We start from the raw sequence: 17,631 nt of genomic DNA, 5'->3' as shown, positions 1-17,631 counted from the left end.
TGAGGTGAAAAGTACAGTGCATGCTGCTGCTTTAGCCCTTCCTGTGCTGGGCACTGCCAACCTCACACTGTTGTTCACACTGTGGCAGTGCCCAGTACTGACCATGTACTAGACTCAACAGCCAACTATTCACTAATTGCGTTTCACATTTAAGAGCATAAAAGCATCATGTTCTGGTCTAAGCTTACAAGAATTCATTGCCAACATAAATATTTCAGCACACAGATAAACCAGGAGTTAAATAAACAGAAGTCTGACTTTTTATTCATCTGATCAGCTATCTGATCACCTCTCTGGCATGTTACAAACCTTTTTATTACTTAAATCTTTAAAGGCTAATACAAAGGAGATCATAAGTACAAACTGAAAAAAGAAAAAAAAGTATTCTCAAAATATTCGTTATTTGTCTTCCACATTACCAGATAATTTTTAAAATGGGATTTCTCATTTTGCCTAGGTTTTTGTGAAGAAAAATATTCCTCTCTCCTAACTGTTTAGTAAACTATTTTCAAAAATGCACATTTAATCTTTGATAAGAACTCTGCTTTTGCAAAAAGCAAATCTTCTCTTAACAACAAATATTACCAAAAACCATTTTCCACACAGCTCATGCAATGTACATAAAAGAAATATAACCAATAAAGATCTATTCTGAACTACTGAACAGACATGAATGATTGATTTGTATGCTTTATAACTAAAAAATATATCTGAATTAAATAGCCTTAGATAGGACTAAATTATGAACTAAAAACTACCTAGAAAGAAAAATACGAAGCTGTGCAAACTTTGCTGAATTAAACAGATTTAATTATAACAACGCTGTTTTTCACAAAATGGTCTGGATCAGAATGGATGGAAATTAATACTCAGTTCAAAAGTTGGTTGATTTAAACATGAGAAAGATTCAGGCTGTTATCTTGCTTTCTAGACTACTACTGTTGGTATGAGAATTAAGCAGGCAATGCTTCACAAAAATACACAATCAGTAAAGAGGGGTCTGTCTTAAATAAAAGGTAGTGTCTCTTTATAACTCACTACAGAGACTCCTGGAAACTGAGTTCAAGATTCATCCCACATTTGGCTTCCCAATCCTAAACTTCCCCTTGCCATCCCAACCACATATTACCGTGCTTTTATTTTGTTTCCTAAAATATCCCATTAGCCCCACTCTGCATCAATGTACAGGTTCTATTATGTGACAATTCACTCCTTTGTTAATTCAAAGCATTTCCTAGAATGCTTTCATCTGTTCTGCTTGTTTGTTACTTGCCAGGCTACCAGAGAAGTGGCATGGAGATGCAGAACAGATGAGCATTGAAAAAGGTGGTGAGAGGAAAGGAGATCTCGCTCTTCAATTTTCATTTCATCTTCCTTGTAATTTCATGAATGACCTTGGGTAAGCCATTTACTCCTCTTTCTCAATTTTGTAGCGACACACAGGAGTGCTTACCTGCCTTCTATGTCTGTTATGATAGGTAGTGGAAATCAATCAAGTTCTTGAACAACTTCATGTACTAATCAGTAAAGTACCACTTGACTTTGCATCCTGATTTTTAAGTTGAGCTTCAGGGATGTTGCCATACTTGTGTTTCCTCACTCAAACGGTTTAGAGATATCTGTGTCATGTCATGTCATGACAAGAAATAACTCTGTAGAGTGTGGATTGCTGGGTATGTTAGTCTAAAACCAGACTGTACCATGCTGTTTACTCCAAGGACATAATGGAAGAGGGAAAGGGCTGAAAACAGTGTTGCAAGAGAGACCACCAGGCTGATGCTAAAAGGTAGATCTCATGAATTTATCAAGGGTCGGCAGCTTCCATGCTGCTCCAGAGCTCCTGGCAAGGCCTTGTTTCAACTGCAGAACTGAAAATTCACATCTCCAGTTCATCCTTTCTTTTTTGTTTCACAGGGAAACAGAACCATTTTTGGTATATTGTCCACTTCTGGTGAGGTTAACCAAATAAGGTTGTCCAATGTCAAGAGCACTCTTGAGATCTCTGGGTCTCTCGCACAGTGAAAAAAAGGGAAAGTGATGCACTTCAACGCCAGTTCTCACTACACGGAAATTAGCGCGTGCTTTTGCAACAGGTCTGTTAAAGTAATAAAATGAGTAAAAGACTGGAGTGAGAAGGCCACAGCAACTATCAAAATGCTGAACATTCAGATTTTATAATAGAGTGGGGTTTGTTTTTTTTTTGTTTTGTGCCCTATTTTGCTCATTGCTTGGCACTCTGTTACTCTTCTGTTGACACATGTTATGATACCAGTTTCTGCTAATTTTGTTCTGATTATGAAACGAGCACAGAGCCATATTTAGTAACAGTAGACCCACAAAAAATTTAGCTAAATGTTAATCACATCTTACTCTGCAAAATCTGTACTGCTGTAACTGCCCTGTTATAACTGAGTGAATTATGTATTTCCCAAGTGCGTCATGTGGAACTTTGGAAAGCCTCATCTACATGCTTTGTCAGTGCATAATTCAAAAGTAAGAGGAAGGAACATATTACTTTGATGTGTAAGTGCTCATCAAGTTCATTGCTATTGCTGATATCTGGTTGTTTTATTAGATTTTTCAGCATTTAAATTCAGGTTTTCTGCATAAAGGCATCTGTGAGTGAAAAACATGCAGAAGTTTATTTAATACAGTTTGTTCCTTTGGGCAAATATATGTTAAGATCTTCAATAATGTGAACATCCATTGAACAACATCTTGCCTTAGTAGATTCTCGTGCATTTCGAAAAGAATAACTACCATGTTTAAAACCATAAAACCAACTTTGATAAATACAAACAGTTCACACTCTGAAAGCTTCCTGATAAGGAGCACAAATAGTCACTCCTCTTGGTGTACGGCTAAGTGTTTCTCATTTTCTGGCTTTTTTGATCTGAACCTAGCTATTTTTCCCAGCACTACTATTGCTTAGTACTTACATAGCATTTTCTGTTTTTCAAAGGACACACAAACTGTAATTCTGAAGGCATTTCTAAGCAGTTTCCTGTGTCAGATATCCTGTCCTATTCTCTGAGTGCCATTTTCATAACTCCCTAAGGGCAGTTCGTGAATATAAGTAGGATAAAATGCACTTCCAGGAAATGGAAAATATTGACCTCTATTTGTGCACTATACTGAAGAGATATTAGCATACTAGCCCCAAGGCATGCATAATGTGACACAGAACTTGCCAGCAAAATGTATCTGGCAGTCTGTAATGACTAAAATCTAGGCATTAGTGCATGATAATCAGAAAAAAATGTAAGTATGAGTAAGTCTGCATTTTCTCTATTAGCTGAAGTGATAACTCTCGATTCTGTAAGCTTAAGTTAGCTTACACATAGTCTTTCTGTGTTTTTCTTCATAAAGGCACACATACTTTCATGTATTTAATGCTCCCATGTACCAAACAGAAGAAGAGGACAAGGAAGAAAAGAAAAAACGATTTTGTCTGAAAGTGAATTTCTGAAAACTATAAAAATATCTGAAAAGAATGCTTGATAAGTACCTGCTACAGTCTTTCTGTGTGAGAGATTGCACCAGAAAGAGAACACAGCTAAGGTTATACACAAGTAGGCACTGCTTCTAGGTATAATTTTCTAAAATCCTCCTGTCATTGCTCTAGCAGTAACAGCAGAATAATCGACAATAGGATGGCTGCTACGGCCTGCTACCAGCATTTTTAAACAATTCTGTCACTAATACATAGAGTTAGATGACAGTTTTAAATTGTCTTTGTCTGGAGCTGATCACACATAGCTGCAGCAGTGTTAAAGAAATGTTAGAGAAGTTCAGGAAAATAACAATAAAGGCTTAACAAAATAAAACCTTTTAATCTTACATCACTACTTTTCTCAAATGTTTGATACTGTAACATGAATATGTTACCATTAGGTAATTAAATACACCAAGCACTGGTATTTCTCTACTTGAAGTGTTTTTAAAAACTACAGTTAACAGTTCGAAATCAAGTGTTAAAGAAAACTAACACCCCCTCCAGACAAAGCTCCAAGACTCTATCATTCATGACTGCAACTGCCTTCTTGAAATGCCCACATTCTACCTTGCTGTGCACCCATACTTGTTAATTTTCCTTGAATATTTTCAGGAATCACTATCACAATCTTGCTTCCTAAGTTATTTCTTAGTCACCAACTTCTATTTCATGTGGTCATTACCTCAAACCTCTTTTTTTTTTTTTTAAAGAATCCACGGGTTCACTTTCCTCATGATACCCCTGTAGAATGAGCATCATTAGAGAACTGACAGCTCAAGCCAGACAGTCTTTCATACATCAGATTCGACTTCAAGACAGGGCCATCGGCTGTAAAAGCCATTTTTCTTACCTTTCCATGTTGTCCTGCTCTCTCGTAGCAGATTACTGCATCTTCCCACATTTCCAGCTCCTCAAATATCTGTAAGGCAGAGCTGGTGCATCCCAGCTCAAAGAGTAAGCTTGCAAGCTGACGCTGGAAAGATAAGAAATTCCAGGTAACTGAAAACAGGTAAGTAAAATAGTATTTACACTTTTAAAAGACATAAGAGGCATTTCTGACATCAACAATATAGAATATAGAATTATCCTCTTGAAACTTCAAGCTGGAGCCTCACAAATGCGTATACCTCACAAAAACTTCATCAACAGAGCAATAATGTTTTGAGTTGACTTTTGTTCATGTCAGTAGCTTAGTTACTTTGAACTAGTTTATAAGATAATGTAGAAGTTGAAACAGACATGGCAAGGATGAATTCACAGAGCTGAACTTCCACCCCTTAAACGAAGCACATGGCCTGTTGGGAATGCTGAGCGTGGAAAACAGAGGGTGAAGGAGGGCATTAAAGCCTCTGCTGGCAACACTTTGCCACAGGAATCTGTACCGGTGCTAACAGGGATGGAGAGAAAGGCTCTGATATTATACAGTTTTGTTAGGTACTCACGAGAAATCACTGTCCCAAACAGCCACTGCCAGAGGGTGTTAGTTTTTAGTCAAATCAATATTGGATTTGAGTCCAGGTTCAACTCCCTGGTTGAGTTTTCCTCACAGATAAGTCAGCCTCTTTGTTATTTCAAATTCAGCTATTATTTCAGTGTACTAAGGAAAATAAATGAGTAATCTCTTCAATGTAAAAATAAACAAGCTATGTTTTCATGACTTTGAAAAGTTGTCTTTGGTCTTTTGTTTATTTTTTAAGAGGAGATTAAAGTCAGGTATAGGTTTTCATTTCAGTAAATAAGTTATCCTTTCTTCAATGTGTGACAGATATAAAATTTGGTTTGCAAAAGCAAATGGAGGCATTCTGTATAAGTACACTTAATTATGCTATGAGATCCCATACAGCGAACTTCTGCAGTGTATTTTGTGATCCTTAATGGATACCCTCAAGTTCTCTGCAGATGTCACAGACCTCTCTTCATAGGCTTGGGTTCAGTATCTGTTACAAATCCAAGGAGTCACCATATGGGAATAGGCTGGTGGTCAAAAATTAAGAACTGGCTACAGTTCTTTGACATAAACATATAACAAACTCTGAAAATCTGTAACAAAGTAATTATTTGTTAGCTTGATATTAACCACTTAGAAAAAAACCCCTACATTTGCCACTGTCTGGAACTAAATCTTATTCATGTTTTAGTGAATTTACCAAGAGTCAAATTTTGTAAAATTTATATAGGCAATGCTTCTTCATTACTATGACTAGAAGACTGCAACCATCTTCCATTATAAATCCCTATTTTATGAATTTTATTAATAACATTTCTATCTTTGGCTTGGAAAACTGGCTTGGATTGAAAAGTGCCACTCCGACAACTGGAAATGAAAACCACGTTTTCTAGTTTTACTGCAAGTCCTTGTTGAAAGGTTGTGTGGAATAATTTGTGAATGCCAGGAGAAGATACAACTGGTTAAAGTAACATGCATTGAGGTTAGAAATGAGAAACTAATAAAACACCATTAAAAGTAACCAACATGAACCCCTTTGAAGGTACGTGATGCAACCCATTTTCAAAAGTTTGTTATACACAGCATCACCAGATAAGATTCTAATGTGTAGATTTCTGTTCTAGAAAGAGTTTATTGTAAAGATAGTGTAGTTTTGCAAAAAAAATATCCTGACAGTACTAGTAAAAAAGGTCATGTCCCAAAAATAAAAACTTTCTCAGCCCAAGTTCTTAAGTGTGCTTTTGATTCCTAATTTGGCTGTTTTGACCATGATCAGCTTCCTGAAAAAAACCCAAAGTGACTATCATTAAAAAATGAGAAATATGCAAGTAACAGTAGCATAAGTAAAACAGTAATAAATAGTAAGGCAGTGGCAAGATTGTTTTTACACGAGAAATGTTGGAAGCTTGGAAGTTTTGGTACATGTTTTACAGAAGGAAAGTTAAGAACTGCACTACAAGCAATTACTTCCGGGCATGGCAAAATAAGAATGTGAAAGCAAAACATTGTAGAGCTTGATCTCTTTCCAGAAAAAACTGGTGCATTTTTAGGTTACATCTTTACTTCTACAGTGTTTCAACTCAAGATCGTATCACGCTCTCTTGACTTTGGAGTCATGCGGTATCCAAAATAATAAGAAACACAGATTTTTAAGTAAAGCTTCAAATGCGATTGTTTCACACCTGTATGGCCCAACGTGGAGGCACCTGACAACAGAAGAAAATCTTCATGCGTTCAGTTACTGGTGTATTTGCATCTTCAAACTGGTCTGCAAGTGCCTGTAAATGCAAAGTGTACTCTGATTTACCCTTTATTTAGACCGAGTCAACCTAAAAAAAAAATTCAAAGCATTCAGGATGTTAGGCATTCTTGATATAATGGAGAAATTATATTAAAGTAACACTAAACACCAGTAAGCTTACACCATAGTATGCTACAAGTCTTTTTATTACCTCAAGTAAGAAAATGTAATAAATACTTATGTAAAAACTTTTTATTACAGCTACCAATAAATAAAAAGGCTTTGAAGAGATTCAGTTTTCAAAGTGCATGTAACAGGAATAAGTATCAAATTTACAATGCTGAACAAATATTTGCAGAGTAAAACTGTGTCAAATATTAAAGTGACCTTGTCTAATGCATTTTGATCCTTTAGTTAGTTTTGCCCTGTCTAAGATAATATTGATGTGCTTTAGGCAGGAAGTTTCTTATTTAAAAGAGAGAGAAAGACAAACATCTTATAGCGGACCTCAAACTCTTTGAAAGAAAACGTTAGGTTCTGTATAGAAAAAGGGCAGTAGCTTCATCACTTTTTCCCTGAAAATTCGTTAAGTTATTCAAATCAAAATTCAATAGCAAGAAAAATGAAATATTAAAGGTAGCTACAGCCAGAAAGTTGGTTGGAAATTTTAAATTGGGGGAAAACTCTCTTGAAATGCCAGTCATGACTGCAATAGCAAATTTAAGGCCAGATATGTAAATAAGGGAATATTAAATTACTTGCCTTCACATGATTCATCTGTCCAAGTAACTTAGAAATTGACAAAAGGAGCTACACAGGTCCTCAGAATTTTCTCAGCAGGGAAAATTAATGCAAAGATTCCCAAACAAAAGGAGAAATTCAATAGGATTGCTTCTTTCTCTCTCTTTCTAAATCCAATTGTTGGCTACTCAACATATATCAATAACGCAAATAATAGTTGTGTAAAATTAAAACAACCAGTTATGTGACTTAAACTGCTAAGCATTTGTAACTGCTATTGATGTTAATGGAATTTATTGCGTGGCTTCATTCTTTTAATGAGAAAAAAAAAAAATCACAACAGGCAGCAATAATTTAGACTTTAAATCCACACTTAACCTCTTAATTTTAAATACTAATATTTAAAACATTCAATCATATTCACATTCTCGCTCATAAAATTATCTCCAGAGACCTGTTCCAAGAGATTATCCAGGAACCTACCCTAAGAAAATGGCTGAGGTGTATTTGTAGTAAGGAAAGGGACAGACTAATAAAATCCCGTTCCTTTACACAGTTCCATGCAATCAAAAATAAGCAGATTCAAGTAAAACCTTAGAAATAATATTAATTACAGAGTTTAATTGACTACAAACTATGTAACAAATATTTTACAGTTTTAGTTCCGCTAGAATGTTCCAATGCTATGTAGAATTATATTTTTCTACATTCTGTTGCAACAAAAATGAAACTGAAAAATTATCCAATTCCTTGGGTAACAATTCTACGAGACCAGACAAAGTAGTAAACTACAGTTGGACAACTAAAAAATAATAATTACTCTAAGCCTGAGCAAAGCCAGAAAATCCTAAATATGTCCTGCAAAATAATTTTTGGAGGAGAACAGGAAAGAGAAGGCAGAAAATGGTTTAAGTCAATCCAAACCATATGTTTTTGTTTTAGCACCTTGTTGTTGTTTCTTTTGTTTTTTTTTTTTTGTTTGTTTGTTTGTTTGTTTTTTTTTAAGAGTTCTATTGTTCCAAAAGAAAAACTGGAATTCAAAGAAAAACAGTTTTTCAAAAGCAACATATTTTATTGAAAGATTTTTGTCCATATCCTTTCTTTGTTTCCTAATAAGAAAAGCATAATGTAAATGACATGTTGTATGAGAATATGACTATCAGCAAGTAGAATTCTCTACATTCCCAAAACAAATACTGTACTCTGTTCAGAGCTCCAACAAAAACTGAAAATATAGGTAGAACATATGAATACTATATATTTCCTAACAATGAATAAATGCTCATTAACCTCAAAGTTCTTAAAGTCCATGGTTTCGGCACACTCTCAAAAAATAAGTTTTGCCTACTAGCAAAGTACAGAAAATAAGTTACTCAAAAATTGCTTAATTCTACCTTTCTGAATTATACTTGAAGAAATAAAATTTGGGTTGTATAGTGGTAAGAAAATGAGAATCCTAACCTTATTGCACAGTTTAATCACAGAACAAGAAACCAATAACATCAGCAAGACAGCACTGCCAAGCGAGCATTCTTCCTCATTAATAATCTCCAACGTGAATATCATGTAAAAAACAAATCTAATGTAAATACAGAATATTTGCAAGACTCAAAAGTTGTAAGACTTTGTGACTTAGTTTGACCTGAGCCTCAGATTCCTGCTTTGAAAGTTGTTAAACAGAGCTACAGCAGAAACCAACTAAAATTTACAACTCTAAATGATATGTGAGTCCTTCCATATGCAATATTTAAAAACAATAAGCTTCACAGATTAGTCCCCCATGACATGCCACACCCTTTTCCCAACACAGAACAGAGATCCACACTAATCCACTCTGAGAACAACAAAAGCATAGATGGTTTTGATGGAATTCTGTATCACAAAGACTACATTATTGCCACATGACAGCAGGAAATGACAGCTCTAGAAACTTGAGTAATTCTCCCCATCTCACACTCAAATAGTTGGTAAGAGATTAAGCAGTACAAAAGCCTGTGTTTGGGATAAGTAGACCATATTAATTTGAAATTATCCCATTAGAGCTTTTATCACTTTACTAATCAACCTCAGTTTAATCACTTCACTAATCAAACATGAACGCTTGAAGTTTCTAAAGGATTTTTTCTACCTTGGATGTCATTTCCATACATTCATTCCCATTGCACATCCTTGCTTTGCTTCTATGTTCCAAGTATGTATAACATTACTACGGTTTGATGATAAAATATCAGCTTTGATTTTGAGCCTAGCTAAATTTCAATCTCTTTATCCTCTCCACATTTTTTACTGTCCTTTTACGGCTGACAGTTATAGCTTTTTCTTTATAGCTAGACCCTATCTCTGTACTTAATCTCTGGAAATATTATTACACCCTTATGGTTTCTGGTCACTAAGATGTCGTTCTCTTTATGACATAATGCTATTTGGTTTCTTATAGTACCCCTTTGAAACTTGTTATTCATTCAACTGGTCTGAAGTCCTTCCTTCGAAGTTTTGCCCCTTTTTAAAAAAAAAAAAATTATCTTCGGGTAGTTTTTTTGCACCTGAGATAAATAAATGGCAGATCATCCTTTCTATTCTTAATCTCTTTAGATGAAATGGTTTACTTATTTTCTCAAAAAAAAATGCCCCCTACCATGTAAAACTGTACCTGCAGGCAAATATTTTTTCCTTCCATTTCATCTAAAGGATCTCCTGATTGAAGATTATTTAGGGAAAAATTCAGCCAAATCCAAACCAAAATGCCCCCAACCCTTGTCTTTTGAAAAGAGCAAGATACTCATTACTTATGAAAAACATCTTGAAAACAGCATCACATTTTGTTTGTGCAGTAACTGTTTAATTCCATCTGGATCCCTCAATAATGCTAAAGACTGGTGTGTTCTTTCCCAACACAACATTGCTGGCCCTAATAAAACATCTCCCTCAAAACAATCGTGACCCATAGACAGCATTTTGTCCATGCTAATTCATCTCACTTCTTCCCATGTTTTCACATCAGTAATACACAACATGACTGCACCACTTTGCCCTTCACCTATCTTTCCCAACAAGCATTTCCAGTTTCAGTGTTCCAGTCCCAATTGTTCCACCACATTTCTTTTATCTGCACAACAGCTGGTTTCAGAGACTGTGTCAGTAATTGTAGCTTGTTTATTTTGTTTTTCCACCTTATCCCACTGCTAACCAGACACCCAGCTGTTTCCCACAGACTGCACCCTATTTAAACCATTCATTTTTACTACTTCAGTACCTGATTAATTGCTATGCACTTATCAGTACCACCATCTCTAGCCTTATTAGCATCTTATATTCCCTTATAACCTCTGATTTAACCTGGTACACTTGATGTTCATATTTATTTATGATTTCCTAGGCAGGAAGATAAGATGTGTGTTTTTCTAGTCTTCTCCCACTTCTCAGTCTAGAAGTGTTGTCAGTCTGCCAAAATCAACCCCTAGTTAATACCTCTGGGATTGCAGTGGTGACTGTCCACCCAGGAGTACTTTCTACCTTCTTACAGATTTTTACCATATTTAATATGGGTTTAGCTTGATTTATGCCAAAGGAAACTGATAGTCACGCATTCTGCTTTCCCACTATCGCCATCGTCCAGCAAGTAATACCCAGCCGGTCCCTTAACTCCTGGCAGATGGAGCAGGATGAACGGAAAAGTGCCTTTCAGTCTTTCCCAACACAGGAACTCCAGATACAAAACACTTTCATGATGTTCTTGTGACTCTCAGGTCCTTTTCCTTCAATTTCTCCCAAGTCTCCCTCCTGAAAGACTTACACGTCAGCCTGACCTTGCCCTGCTCTGCTTAACTACCTATTTCAATTTTCCTTTCCCTTCTATTTCTGTCCATCACCTTTGCATGTTTTATAATTCTGCTGTCACAACTCTACCGCTCTTGTATTCTAGCTGCTCCCTTAGCTTCATGCTTCTTCCAGTAATTCTCCTGCCAGTCATGTGCTCTATGGTTAGATTTATTTAGCAGAAGTCAACAAATCTTTAGCAAACTATGCAGCCTCCTTAATGTTTCCCTCCTTCATATAATTAAAAACACCAAGCTTCAGCATCTGCATCCATGACTGCTGGTTACAGTTTGCTCAAAAGCTTTACCAAATGATACTTGATGCAAATTAATTTTAATGTACTCGATGATGAAAATACCATTGTTTCTGTATCCATCTCTATATTTTTCCCTGCATTGTCCCACTTCAAATACTACTCCTCAGCACCAACATCATCTTCTATCCTTTATGGGGAAAAAAAGATTAATTCTCCACTCATTTAATCCATCATCTGCTTCTTTTGGTCACCATCTGCTCAGCTTTTTAGCTTATTGCTTAGGCCACTCTTGACTCATGTTTAGGCCTAGAAGGTAAGTATATAACAGCATATATCATAAACAGGACGCTTTCCCTTCAGATGTCAAACTAATACAAATGTCCTCCTTTTTGCTCTGCTTTCTGAGGTTACGAAAATTACAAATTACATAGCAGTGAAACTTATTGTTATATTTGCTGAACACCTACCACCCTAGTCCCCTATTTGACAAAAGTGTATTAGGAGTAGGTCAAAAATTTAAGTTTATCATCAGGAATGAAAGGGGGAAAGAAGGCTTTGCAAAAATCCACACAATACTGAAAGAACAAATTAGCATATTAATCTGGAATTAAAAATTAAATGAATAATGTAGGGTTTACAAGTGGCCAATTCTGGGCATCGGTCTTTACTTATATAAGCTAGACAGCTTTTAAGTGCCCAAGTAAGGACACCAGTTTTGGGACTGCCTGGGTGGGTCAGGCTCCAAAGCACCTGATAGCACAAAGACACAGCTTGAACTTTTCAGCTTCTTGGAAAGAAGGCGTCTGGAGACAAAGTGGATAAGAAATAAAAACAAACCTGTAGGGAAAACAATCCTACTATCTCATCTCATCATAGCTATGGTTGCTAAGAATTTAGGAGGTGTACGGCCCAACTTGAACTGGGCTCACCTACTTTACTCAAAACCAAAGCAAATGAAAGCTTTGCAAAATTAACAGCAATGTGTATCTCTGTGGTTGTACAATGACAAAGTTCTTATTTGGTTCATAAGCTGATTTTACAAATTAAGAATAAACAGGAAAATTGATAATCAGAAAGCTCATTCGGTTCCATACCACAGAACTCTGTCACGCAGATAAAGTGTTTCTACTGCTTAGTACCTATGAAACAAAAACTGGGCAATTTTTTAAGCTTCTGCAAGGAGCAGCTCTTGTGGATCCTGTAATATTTACAGACTTCCATAAAACCTATAGAGATCCATCGTTAAATTAATTAAAACTTTCATGAAAGTTAAGACCTAACTGTAAATGCTTTAAAGTCTTTACTTTTGGAGGCAGTGTGATTAAAATAATTGTCTAAGAGAAAACCTGTATCTTTCTTGAAGCTTCAAAACATTAAGTGTCATAATTATTTTTTAAAATGTCCTCTGCCAAATTACATCTTGTAGAATAGAGCCTGAAAAGTGCTGCACAAGAAAGAACTATCATCCAAGTTAATTTGGGATGCATTATGACAGTAATTGTCACAGTCTTTTCCGCAGGAGTATGCTCAGTGATACACAAATACAGAATCGGCAAGAAAAGCTGCATTCCCCCTGAAGAAAACATGTATCATATAATCAGCGTCTAAAATTCAGAAACTACACACATTAGAAAGTAGGTGACAAATACAGAGAATTAAATATACAGAATAATTAGGGTTATCAGAATTTTCTTTCCTGTGAATTAGATCAGATATTCCAAGTTTTTCTAATGTACTGTTATTTTAGTACTTCATTAATATGTAATTAGATATTGAGTTACACTCTTTTCATAAAGTTACTTCAAAAAAAGTGCAAACAACTATATTTACAATCCAGACAACAAATGTGTTTCAACAGCTCTTTGACAACCCAAGAGCTCCTGCAACCAACATCACCAGGACAAAACGAGACATACCCAGACTTCCAAAATCCAGTGGTCGAAATACTTAAATCTTCCAGTGAAACAATGCCAGAAACTATGAAGCAATAAAAACATTTTCCATATAACAACGTGGTAAAGTTTTGCTTAAAGGGAAAGAATAACTTCTGGTTGATAAATATGGATACAATGTGGAAAAAAATAAATAATTGAGATGCATTTGGACTTAGCACATTCGACTATTATTCAGAACAGCATTGTGACATTTAAGGCAGGACTATGTTGCTTTGGAAACTAAAATGACTTAAAGGAAATAATGAACTATCCTTTTAAAAAGCACTCAGATTTTTAAATGATATATTTCTGTTAAATGATGAAAACCTCTGAATAGTCAAGAACTAAAGAATGCAAACACAAACGAAAATCTATTAAGCAAGGACCTATTTCAAAATCAAGGAATACACCCTCCCCTTTATTTATCTGACTTTCAAAGGGGAATTATGACATCAAATACTTCAGGAAAATTTATTACAGCAATCACTATTATAATCTATGATTTGTGATTCACGGAAACTCAAAAGAACACCATTTCTTACATTGTGCACAGATGCCAAGACAAAGACCACTACTTGCTAGAGATTTTACATTTTTCACAATCTCAGGAGGATGAATATGTTCTGTGAGAACTCTGTAGAAGTCCAGTGCTTAAAAGGGTAAAATCTTAGCCTGTTTTTATCCCTTATTCATATATCAGTCTTGATTTAATGAAAATCTTGTAGCTTTGAAGACTTCTATTTTTACTTACTTCACAAACTCAACTTCTCAGTCATTCTTACAAAGAAATTATGGCTTGACTGGATTGACCTCAAATGATGAGTGTAGTTAAACCAGCTAGAGAACTATGTATCGCACTGCTCCCTAAAATAATAGCTGCTTTAAAATTTGTTAAAGTTAGCTTTAAAATGTTGTATAGCACTGCCTACTTTTTATTGCAAATGAATGCTTACAGGGCACCTGGAACACAGAAGCTGCAAAGATGTCAGGATGCTTCACACAGAGAAGCTACTAAGAAGGCAAAACAACTCTAGAGCTAGAAAAACAAGCAGCGCTTGAAACAAAACTAACTGAAACATTCAAGGAGAAGGCTTCAGGCTGCAAGTTTTCCCAGCCAAATCTGTTTGTATTGGAAGTGGTGTTTCAACTGCTCTGTCCAATGTTTTAGTAAAAATTTCGTGATTGCATGTAAAGGGCATCACGACCTTCAGTATCCGACATTATTTGCTTTCCTTTTTTAAAGTCACAGAGAAGAAAGGTTAATTTCCTTTAACTGAAATGAAAACAAAAGGTTTCTATGCATATTCTTTCAAATTAGCCTAATCCCTTTTTAAACAGCAGACTAATTCCTCAACTTCTACTTTACTTCTTTTCTTCCCTCCCACCCTAGATGGGACATAGAAGTCTTGATATCTAAAGAAAAGAAGTCTTCTTATACTGGATTCAGCACTATCCACCCCACAGTATTTTTCCAGTATCTTATTTTGATGGATTCTTCAGTAAAGATGCTCTGTCTCTCACAAGCGTAAGTACTTCTAGCACTGAGCATGCAATTTTTGTTTCATGGCTTCTCCTCTATATCCTATTTCCTTCTCCCTCTAAAACTCAGCATCAGCTGCCCCTCAGCAAATACCTAAAAGTTTAAAGTTTCTGAACTGAGAAGAATGCCAGTAGAGGCTTTTTAAAGACAGCCATCTCTGTGGCATTTGCAGGTTTAATTTAATTGCCTGCACCAGGCATAAACCAGAGAATAATGCAGTTAAGCTAGATTATGCCTAGAAAATTTTCTATCATGTTTTAAGCTTGATGCATTGAAAACTGTTATTCCCTTTATAAGCAAATACAATTTTTTTTAAACAAAAGTTGTATCCACTTTTTGGCAAAGGAGAAACTTGCTTGTAACCTGTAATAAAGATCTGATTGATCTTGTGCCAGAAACCATCCACTCTGGTGCACTGTGATCTTTCCCCGACTCTTGTCAGTCATTACAATAAAGTGTCACACAGAATAAATTATGTGAAACATTTATGTTTTATAACATGTAGCAGGTTTGTTCTTCAAGACCTCTAGTCCATCCTCCAAGAAGCCGCAAGCAGAAAAGAAGAGTCAAACTGAACGCTTTTGTTTAATAACTTCTATACGAGAAAGTTTATTTCCTTGTTAGTTTAGGTATGATACTCATAAACATACACACCTCTTTATGACCCATTTGATCTATTCTGTATTCCAACTGGATCAGTCTGCTCAAGAACAATCTATTGGAAACATCCTGTACTTTTTCTGTTGCTGGAAGGCTTGAGTTTACCTACAATATATCACACACTTGCATTTTGCTTATGGTGAATTGTACAACAGTATATCTATAAGCAATAAAAAAAACCACAAGTTGCCTGTGAGTAGGAGGAGCCACCTCATTCATGCTTTATCACAAAATACATTATAAATGAACATACTATAAATAAATATTTAAAAAAACACATTTATATATGCAAAAAAAAATTGGAACTTAGGAATTAGATGGTCATTTCTGAAGAATGTAAACAACAAATTCTTAAAATAAAGCAAAGCATTTCAAATGAAAAGTTCTTAAGGCCATGTTAATAATTGTAAGCATGTACAAATTTTCAGCTTTCTCACAGCTAAGGTAGACACTGGATGGCATTCTGTTACACAAGTAGAAATCTCAAGGGAAAAAAACCACACAAAACCAAACGTGATTATTTGCGTAATTCACTGCAGTTTTTTACTGGCAATCATACCAACCATAATTCTTTCATGGTCCTTAATATGCCTGTAAGGGGGGAAATACATTGTCTAGTTTTATTTAGATACCTGTAACCTGAAATCAGATATTCAGCTGCTCTAATAATTCTCTAATAATTTACAGCTCTTTCTGCAGTGTTAGAAATAGACAACTCCTTTTTTTTTTTTTTTTTAAATTTACACCAAAGTGCTATTTTGCTGAAATCTGTTTTTCAACTATTCTTATGCAGTAGCAATTCTCAAGAACATCTTTAGTTAATCAGTAAGGGAACAGAAATCAGAAAAGACAGACAAGTTTAGTCGCTTTTGTCCTGAATTTGATCGGATAACATCTTCATCTTGGGATACCCACTGTTTTCCCTTCTTACAAAAATCCTTTTCCTAAGAATAGCTTTCCTATACAGTAAAACCTTGACTGATACCCAGTAGTTTCTGTTGAAAAATTACTTGGCATGAAATACACATTCTTCCAGTAGCTAAGCTTGACCCAGCAACCATAGAGTGTATGATGGTAAGTACATTAGAAATATGACACACAGGCAAAGTGATTAAACTCTAGCTACTATCCCAAAGAAAAGCAACTGCATATGAAATCTGTTTTCAATATATGTATTTTCTTGAAAGACATCCAATCCAGTTCCTCACATGTTCCTGGAAAGCTCTCTGTACATCAGGGAAAAACAAACAAACCTCCCTATCATTCTCTGTTAATGGCTGATCTACTCACCAAAGAGGAAAATAAGCATCTTCAGCAACAGTTGGCTTGAAATCAGTTCAATTTCCAGCAAAAATGAAAACACTCTAAATGCATTAAATGTTCCATGCTTATGCCTTGACATAGTCAAATAGAAGCACATCAAGCTCCCCTGAAGACTCAGTTCTTCTTTATGAAAAAAGGAAGAATCCACAAATATACAGTTCTTTCCACAATCATACAGCAGTATTAGGCACAGCCTGTCTGGTACACAACCAATTACGACATCAAACCAAAATAACATTTTCATTTAGCTGAAGGGAAGTTTTATGGCCAAACAAGTTGAGGACTAGAGACTAGACAACAACAGATGAACTGCTACTTCACACAAGAGCACCAAGAACTAAACCTACACTCAGGATACTGAAAACTTTGCTGAAACAAACCAAAATGACAGTCTGTATAACACATACACCCATGTATGGTAATAGCCTTCAGTTACTTAACTGAGGACAATCAGCTGCAAGTTCTAACAGTACCACCAAGCCTTGCACTAGAGGTAATTTTCTTGCTGATCTTCTAGGGGGAGGTATCACTCGGCTGCCAGAGGAGCAGATGCACTTCGCTTTCAGCTGTCCCCTTTTACTTGGGATACTCTAACCTGGGCCAGACGGAGGGGACTGAAGGACAGAATAACTTCTCTGCCAGCAGTTGCCACCACCTGCTTCCTGCCACCATTCTTT

The 17,631-nt window shown here is 35.7% G+C and overlaps 1 protein-coding gene across 1 annotated transcript in view; it reads right to left on the bottom strand.

The window, feature by feature from the left end:
• TTC27 (tetratricopeptide repeat domain 27) overlaps positions 1-17,631 on the bottom strand; it is a 124,477-nt gene that overhangs the window by 27,709 nt on the left and 79,137 nt on the right. The window contains exons 11-12 of the mRNA XM_065058033.1: positions 6,626-6,721; positions 4,347-4,469 (exon numbers count right to left, since the gene is read on the bottom strand). Of these exons, the coding sequence (XP_064914105.1) occupies positions 4,347-4,469; positions 6,626-6,721 (219 nt within the window). The remainder of the gene's footprint in view (positions 1-4,346; positions 4,470-6,625; positions 6,722-17,631) is intronic.

The sequence above is a fragment of the Columba livia genome, chromosome 3 (genome assembly GCF_036013475.1).
Source record: "Columba livia isolate bColLiv1 breed racing homer chromosome 3, bColLiv1.pat.W.v2, whole genome shotgun sequence".
Taxonomy (NCBI): domain Eukaryota; kingdom Metazoa; phylum Chordata; class Aves; order Columbiformes; family Columbidae; genus Columba; species Columba livia.
The sequence above is the reverse complement of the archived record's forward strand: the minus strand, read 5'-3'. Positions and strand labels throughout refer to the sequence as shown.